Below are 9,408 nucleotides of genomic sequence, written 5' to 3' on the forward strand. Positions count from 1 at the left end.
AAATAAAGGCAAGAGGACAAAATGGCAGCGGACGAAATGGCAGTGGACAAAATGGCAGCGGACGAAATGGCAGAAGGACAGAATGGCAGGAAGTTAATTTGGAAAAAGTTATAACTCCTAGGGCTCGTATTTTTAGGTTTTACCTATTGTATTTGTAACGGTTCTCTAATTATTCATTTCTACCACAAATCTCAAAAGTATATAAATACAGCTAAATCGAACCAAGAGCGTAAAAGAGAGTAAATATCAGTTATCCATGTCTTAACTTTTTTCTTAAATTTATTTCTTTGTAACCTTCTTCCAATTGATATCTTGGTCTTATAATAATTCTAAGTAGTACAACGTTTATTTATGACGAAAGAATTTTCCCGTGGACTCCCTCTGAATTTCTCTCAGGGTCTAGCTATCATATGACAAAGAATTAAATCTACTCACTGCTTTCACACACAATATAATTTTGAAACTTTGGAACCTAGTGGTATCTTTGTGCCTGTAGTATGGAATAATGCTGATACGTTATTCTCTTGAACATCTTAATGGTATTTGTCGTTTAACTTCAGAAGACTGAGTTTATCCTGCAAGTACAAGTTGCCTATAGTTAAAACATATTAGATGTACGATCTTGTTTAATAAAACCTGCCCCTCCCCCTCCTCTATCTGAAAAGCCCTATATTGTTATTCACCTATGAAATTCAAAGACAAAGGCAATCGTCTTTATCCAGTCATATTTTTATTTTAAGTGTAAGTATTAAAATGTGCTACGCATGGTTGCAAACGGTTTTTTTGTTTGTTTGTTTGTTTGTTAATACTGAACTTACGTATCTAATATTAGAACTAATTTTCTTCATGAATTGATGTAAGATGCGGCCGCGTGATTTTCGACCAATTATTTCATCACTGGTATCTATGAGCAATGAGATAAAAACAGTGGAAGAGAAATTTCGTTCTTCTCAAACTTGATACTTTGAAAAACTTATGAAAGTGGTTTCGTTATCCAAATACAAATTCAATCAAATCAGTTTCAGAAGTAGCATTAATCTTATAATAACATAATGGCTACAAGAGTTACCCTGAAAAAATGTATTTTGTATGTTTTCTTTTTTTTCGTAATTCAGAGATTTTTTTTCTGAATTTCACTGGAGTTATGAAGAACCTTAAATTATCAGGCATTCCACTTTAATCGCTCCCCGTTCACCCCCAATGCGATATTGGGTATATTTACAGCTTAGTGCAGCTTAAAGGAACCATGATCGTGCATATTTGATTTCTAACTTGCTTGCTTATAGCGTTGCCCTCAAGACGAAATGAGAATTCAGGTTTTCTCGTCTCGTGTCGTAAATGTTTGTAAAAGTCCTGTCTCAAATCAAAATTGTCTCGTCTAGTTTTGTAAATTTATGTACAAAATGTGTCCTAATTTCCGTCTTAGTTTCACGTAGAATTTATCAGAATTCTTCCAGGTTACAACGAGTCCACGAAAGATTGATATAACGACATTTAAATCATAGTTATTATTGAAGTAAATTGTGTAATGACTTGCGTATCTTTAAACGTTGATAAATGCTCTTTCATGTGTTCATACTATTACCTTATCAAATTGCATATGACATATATACAATTAATCATATGACATATATACAATTAATCATACCCTATATTTTGAAAAAGGGAGATCCTATGTCTACCGAAAGTTCTAGTGTTTCTTGCGAGTACTCTACAATTTGTTTCCTCCGATGATTTTTGCCCCGAGCTTCCCTTGAATTTGTCCCTATGCATATTTTATAGACTTAAAAATACTAGAGACAGTCACCAGAAAATAATGATGCGAGTGTTCACAAGCAGAATTTGGATAAGTTTTATCCAAATAAGTTATTAATACAGCTTGACACTTATACTTGCCTCTATCAGCACACCTCCATCGTATACTATTCTTCAATACTAATTGTCTCTTGTACGAATATCCGAAATAAAAAATCTTTTCACCTCCTCTGTTAGATGCTAATATCTCCATGATACACTAACAGTCACTGATAACAGTTACCCAAACTAACCGTTACCAAAGTAAGGGGAAACCAAAAATCCTTTCCCTATTTTCTTCTGAAATGATTAATTTTAATTTGGCTCCCTTTTAGCGAATCAGAAACAAGTTACCGTATTTATTTTTCAAATTTTCCATTTTCCGTGAAGATAAATATTTATTTTGTAAACAAAGAAGTTAGTCGGAAGGAAAGTGAAAGGGACTTGGAGGCAATTGAAATTTTATTTGAGGAAATTTATTTTTGTTGCTTACTTTTTGATTGGCCTGCTTGAACCAATGCGAGAGTGAGAAAAACAGAGAGAGAGAGAGAGAGAGAGAGAGAGAGAGAGAGCTAGAAGTTAACTATTTAAACAAATACACTTTTATTGTCCTCAAATCTATTTCACTTTTTTCCACTATTTTTTTTTTTTTTTTTTTTTTTTTTAATGATTACGAACATAATTTTTAATACAGATCACAGTGAGAAATAAAGATAAAAGCTGCTTCCTTCTAGTAATACCCGAAAATATCTTAAATAACATATATAAAAAAGAAAACGATTAAAACTAATTTCTTTCATTAAGACACTGTTGGTATGAATAGAAAGCTTGCAATAGTAAAGTGTTTGTAGATGACTGTCAATTAGAATTGAAATATTATTAGCAGTTCGAATTTTGGAACATAATGAATAAATCGAAAATTTATGTTGAAATCTTCATTTACCAAGTAAGAAACAAAATAGTTCAAAACCCGACAATTCAAATTAACTTCCTGCTATTTCGTCCGCCTGCCATTTTGTCCTCTTGCCATTATGTCCTCCAGTCATTCTGCCCGTTCCCCGAAAAATTACCCTAAAATTTTCAGCATTTATTTTGTATTTATGGCCGAGGTTTGTACCAAAGTTTGTGAAGATACAGAACAAAATACACTACAGATTGCGAACATGCGTTGTAAAATTACGGTTGTTTTAAACTTAACTTAAATAAAGAGAAGCAATATTCTTACTTGTACTGGAGTTAAATGGGAAAATCCTAATTCTTGAACAGTTTTCAAAACTGAATCACTTAACTTTACTTTTAACTGATCCCACTTGGTTTCCATGTGGCTATCATTTCAGTCTGTAAGATAATAAAACAATTTATTACTGAAACTATATATACAGTTAAATTTGACAATATCTACTTTTATATTTAAACCATTTCTTCAACACAAGTTCTTTTCCTGGTTTTCGTTTTTCAAAGATTACTCAAATCTCAACACAAGTTAAGTGGAAAATAAATTACTGGTTCGATCCCAGCACGCGCTGTGTGGACTTTGTGGTGGACAAACACCGTGCTAGTGGGTTTTCCCGTTTCCTCCCACTTTCTTCATTCCACCATTTTATTTATTTCTCATTATCACTGTCTCCTTTAGCCGTGGGACGTAAAACTTAAAGATTTAATTTCCAAAATAAATTTATCCGCTTTCTCAACAATGAACAGCACTACTGTTCAGTAAATTCAGATTTGAGCAACCTTCGTACAATGAAACTGGTAGAAAAACAAATATTACGTTTTCATTAGTGGAGTTGTAAAAGACAGGAAAAATATTGTCTACTCTCATGAACAGAGCTCCCAAAAGTCCGGTCGCCAAGTTGTCATGATGACTGGAAATACGAGTCTGCCGCCTAGCTGCCGTTCATATCAATTCCCAATTTTTACCTACTATTAATTCTGATTTTTATGTGCTTAGGTGATTAAAAATAAATTATAATAACTGTACGAAAAGCTCGTCATTATAGGATTTTGATTCATTTAGAAAAGTGGACAACTGGTAGTTCGGTAACTAAACTACAAGACATATACATGGACTCTGCTTTGTAAAACTTCACCTATAAAGCCTTCAATTGCTGTTGCTTTAAGGCGTAGTCCGCATAAGGTAAGTTTGTACTTTTAACAGTATAACCTACTATAATTTAAGACCAAAACATGTAGGTTTATGTAACTAATTGGGACTATATATTGTGCTCATGGTTTTCAGAACTGGCACCTAGGTCAGAAGAAACTTTCTGAAGTCCCTATGACTATAAATTTATTCTAACGCATCCAGGCCGAAAAAACAGGGCGCCGCAAGCACTATTCAAAATCTTGACTGTTGAACCTTACAGTATGGATCAAACACCAATTAATCCTTAAGTACTCTGGTGAAAAAAAGTTACACTCCGGTGGTCTAATAAAAACCAATTGTTTCATTCGCGAATATTGACTGTTTTTTTCTGATCCCAAGGCTAAGTCCGTGTTCTTCTGTCTCTTTCTCGTACTAGAAAGTTACCAATGTATATGAACTCGTTGAACGATTAACTGCAGATCTGCTGAAAAGCTATTAGTGTCACGTTGAGAAATATGAGACATGATAATATTTTTTCACAAAGGCAATGAATGTGTTTCATTTTCGCTTTTATGCTATTTTCATCTCCAGATATGCAATATGAAACTACACTGAAAATAAATGTTACTTCCTATTTCCACATCGTAACTTTGCAATATTTGAACAACTATTTATTCTGGCATCTCTAAACGTTACCTATTCTAAGGAAGATCAATAAGCGCCAATAAAAGGGACAGTATGCCACACATTTACCCAAGAAAAAAAATTCGTCACTACTGATTGGGTGACCACACTCTTCATAACTGTCTTCAAGACTCTGAGCAGTTTCTTTTAATGTTTAGTCCTTGTCTTGGCATATTCAAATAAATCTTAAGTCTCATACTCCAACAGATATTTGTACAGTGTCATGAGAGGATAGTGAAAATACGTAAGTTTTCACAATGATAAGTTTCAATAGCACTTGTCATAGGTTCAAACTAGGAACACTACACTTGTAAACATAATACACAGTGCAGAAATACATCGCCAGTGGAAAATAGGGTGCAGATTTATTGTACGGATTCATACATAAATTCATTGCATGCATATATATCTTTCTCAGTAAATCAACTTTTTGTATATTAAACAATCATTTTGAGGGTGTGGACTTCCATTCCACAGTATAGATTCAATTTGGAGGGGTTTCAGTATACGTACATATACTGTGCATGATAGGAACTATCGTGCAAAATACACTAACTAAATTGTGCTAGGTGGCCACTAAATTGCACGAATGCTATTTACCCGTGTCAGAGCAGAAACACAGCAGGAGAACCGAGCAAAAGGGTGAGGTGTAAACGTAGGGAGCAGGCGCGAGAACGAAGGTGGATATAGGGCCTACACTTAAACGATGAAAGCGCAAACACTGTGTATGGCATAGAATTACTTACCTTACGTGTTGAATTTATGTATTTGTGCGTTACTAAAGACGTTATAGGTAATATACCGATTATTGTGTTCCAAAGTAACCTAACATATTACTAACGTATATTCCACAGTTAGCATTTTGACTTTAGATATTTCACTTCACTTTACTCTGTATACTGTGATTACCAGGTGCCTTATTGGTGAATCCATGCATAACAGGTTCAACTTTCATTAATGTATTTTTACGTAGATACGCACCTCATAGGTAAGAACAAAATATGTTTACATTTTACACACTAATCTATTAAGAATATTAGGTAAAAGTGCACTTTGAAGATGAAATGAAATCATTTTACATCCCAGGGTTATCCCGGTTAGGCTGATGGAGACGGTGATGATGAGAAATGAATGAAATGAAGCAAATGAGAAGAAACGGGAGAACCTCGAGTCACGCACACCGTGTTTGTACACCACAAAGCTCAGCAAGGATAGAACCAAGGACCCCATTCACCAGAGGTGAACGCTCTACCACTGAGCCACCACGGCCCCAAGAGTGCACTCTGAGCAGCATAATTGATTTCTGACACAGGATGTGGTATTAGAGGAATAGAATCACTGTTATTTGTACGTAACATGTTAGGTTAGGTGTCGGTTCCTGTGAATGATTTGCTCATTGTGCACTTTTGCCAAATATCATTACAAATTTGTTTCTTATATTTCAAAAATGTGTGGATACGCACAGTAAACCTGCACCGAAAAGAGTATCTAATAACATCATTCATACGCACTCATTTACTTTATCCATCGTAAAGCATCTGTAATGATTTTACAATAGTAACTCAAAATTTGTAAACCCAAAAGTTAAGTTTTCACTTTGGTCATTTCATTCAATGAATCGATTCCTACGGAACGAGTTCCTTGGAACAACTCATTAAATATCACTAGTTATAAGTTCCTAACCTAATTCTACACATCAACAGTAAGTTATCATGTAACTCAATACCAGTAACGAATCTAAAAGAAAATATACATTCTTAAAAACGGAACCAAAAGATCAAAATCACTTTGATCGAATAAAATGAATGAAATTACCAAAATAAAAACCTGTCACCTAAAATACAGCTTTATTACTTTGTATTTAATTCTGCCAACTGCAGAAATGTGTTCCTTATAAGTATGTCTCTCCATGCAGTATTGAATTTCACCTATAAATTTTGCAAAATGTGGTGTGCCTAAACTAGACCAGCACTTGCAAATCATTTTGAGAAGAGAAACAAAATCGGAGTATGTTTAGTACAAGGGGTCCAGAAGCTCGTAAAAAACACAAAATTTACAGGAGAAATGAATGACGCAAGTACTTAGACGTAACATAACGTAACCAAATCTAACCTAACATAAACTAACGTAAGCTAACCTAAACTAACGTAATATTAGTAGAAATAAGCGAAATTCTATCATTTTTTGGAAAATTATGCGGGATCCCTACACTAATGTAACATAACCTAAACTAACCTAACGTACCCTAAACTAGCCTAACCTAACTTAAACTAACCAACCCTACCCTAAACTAACCGAATGTGAACAGAAATTACCAAAATTATATCATTTTTTAGAGAAAACAGCTGGACCCCTTCTGCTAAACATAGGCCACAAAATCACAGAAAAGTATAACTTTTTGGATATAGTATACGTAAGACCGTCTGAGTTCCAGAAGAAGCTGGACGCTCATACTTTTAGGGATTATTCATTGAGTATCTACGAACTTAGAAAGGGGGTAACAAACCCACTTTCATTTATTTATCCACTGATACGAAAATAAAAAAGAACGTACCTATTTGCCCTTGTACTTTATATGCTATAGCGCATTACATTATATGCAACAAGGATTTTGGTCTGCATCATGATATAAATTTAAAAATATTTAACATTTTTCGAATCGAAATCAACAAAATTTATTCTAGAAAGTAAAAATAGAATGTTAAGCACATATAATGAAGACAACGCAGTGATTTAGTTTGGTAACGTATAAATATATAATATGAAGTATCCTCGCGCACGGAAGACAGGGGGTTCTCATGTATACTATTACCTAATTTTTTAACAATTATTTCGAGTAGTGTGCCTAAAGTTGACCTGGATAGTTAAACTTAAGCTTTTTTTTTTTTTTTTTTTTTTTGTCTAGTGTGACTACAAAACAGACTAGTTGCGTACTCAATACGCCTTGCACCACTAAACAGCACGAAGTCATGATCTACGGACCATACCATTACTTGAAAGAAAAACACGGCAAATAGATTGAAAGACATTACCTTGTTCAACTTAGTTGATCATATTTTTGAATATGACATTTAAAATATTCATTAGGAATAGATCACTCAGCGAATCATCCGTTTCCTCCACCTCGCGCTCGTACACACCCGCACACCAACCAAAATCTTCTTTCTGTGCCAAAATCAGATAAAAAGAGGATAGGATCAGATTTTAATATTTTGAAATATCTTTGTGGAAATCGCATTACTTTGTTTTACATATTATTAATCGTAATCATTAATTTCCATACATGTAGAATATTTAATATAAAGTGCTACGCATCGTATTAGCAAACACGAGAAAGAAATAATAGCCATTTTGAGTCCTTAATACTCATTCATTTAATACGCTCGTGCATCAAATTTCGTTTGCTTTGTTCTTTATAAATAAAATAATGTTATAGTCAATTCATTTCCATACTGGCATTTTTAGAAGAAAAATGTATACCGGTATAGTAATGTTATTCATACGGATTAAAAATTCCATAACGAAGCATTCATAACATCACAACTGTTTCATGCTTCAAAAAAAAAAAAAAAAAAAAAAAAAAGTTTTACAAAATAGGAATGGATGCATCGATTTGAAAACTTAGTAGACCTCGAAAAAGTAAGACATCTTTCTTGACTTAAGTGCTATTTCAAAAGTATACTCCAATCGTTGAAATAAAAATTGTGATTTATGAACTATCACATATAAGATCTTATTTCTTAAATCATTCATCCTCCTTCTGGTGTATTTTCTTCCTTGAAACATTTTGTTACGTACTTAATAAGCTATGCTATGCTCTTCCCGTACATAATTGACTACGGAGAATAAAAAAAATCAGCATGAATTAACACGATTCATTTGCTAGTCCACAAAACTACTAAACTTGGTCCTAACTGAGAACCAAAATGGCGATTATTCTTCCAATGAAAGTAAGTTTGTAGCCAGAAGGACTAGCTAAAATGCAATTTATTGAGGTAATTAATAATAATACATTAATCTTTACAAATATGCAGTGATAAATTGCAAAATAATTTCCTTATTGACCTAATACCAATATATTTTATAGTAATCACAACATTAAATGATTAGGTAAGCTTTAATGTAACTCACAGTCGCCCTTATTTCCCACACTTCCTATATATACGATTGTAGAAAACTGGGTACATCGGGAGGTCCGAAACTACTGGGCTTGTGTTTCACGCCTACAATAAGTCATGAATTTGATTCAGTTAGTTCTCTCTCAGTAGTGACCTTGACCTCCTTTTTGCTGTTATATGAGTGTGATTTGTATATGTTTTATGTTAATTGTTATTATCTTTAAAACTATAGATTTCAATCTAGATTTCCAAATTTCTGATATTAAATAATGCTAATATATGGTATTCTACATGGTTGAAACGCGGAGCTTAGTAAGAAAACATCGAAAATTATTAGAATTATGTAATTAATACGTACGTAAATTATAATTGCCTGTAAACCTTTATTCTTCCCATTTCATTTTTAATTAATAGTTTGAGAACAAATGGGCTATCTACATTTATTTGTTAATGTTTCTTTTGAAGTTTAGCGCCCATTTTACCACCGAGATTGTGTGAGATCTGACTCTACAGTTTAAAGTGGAATACAAACCACTGGAATGCGTTTAATGCTATCCCACCAGTAATCGAACTCGAAACACCTTTCACCAAAGTGTTCACACTACCGACTAGACTACTAAGGAGAGGTATAGACTAACCACTTCCGAAACTTGTAATCAACTAACGCTTCCAGCCAATAAGGCTAGCAAAATAAAATTCCTAAGAACAATAATACAGCAAAACTGC

The 9,408-nt window shown here is 33.5% G+C and overlaps 1 protein-coding gene across 2 annotated transcripts in view; it reads right to left on the reverse strand.

Annotated features, from left to right (window-relative positions):
* LOC145693094 (ATP-dependent RNA helicase DDX55) overlaps window positions 1-8,805 on the reverse strand; it is a 56,836-nt gene extending 48,031 nt beyond the window's left edge. The window contains exons 1-3 of one of the 2 annotated variants that reach the window (XM_081768785.1): window positions 8,696-8,805; window positions 7,597-7,729; window positions 3,020-3,132 (exon numbers count right to left, since the gene is read on the reverse strand). In XM_081768785.1, the coding sequence (XP_081624911.1) occupies window positions 3,020-3,115 (96 nt within the window). In that variant the 5' untranslated portion in view covers window positions 3,116-3,132; window positions 7,597-7,729; window positions 8,696-8,805. Of the gene's footprint in view, window positions 1-3,019; window positions 3,133-7,596; window positions 7,730-8,362; window positions 8,512-8,695 lie in introns of those variants that run through there. The other variant, XM_081768783.1, reaches the window with a different exon arrangement.
* Window positions 8,806-9,408: the final 603 nt, after the last annotated feature.

This window comes from Thermobia domestica, chromosome 8 (assembly GCF_964235325.1).
Source record: "Thermobia domestica chromosome 8, izTheDome1.hap1.1, whole genome shotgun sequence".
NCBI classification, from domain to species: domain Eukaryota; kingdom Metazoa; phylum Arthropoda; class Insecta; order Zygentoma; family Lepismatidae; genus Thermobia; species Thermobia domestica.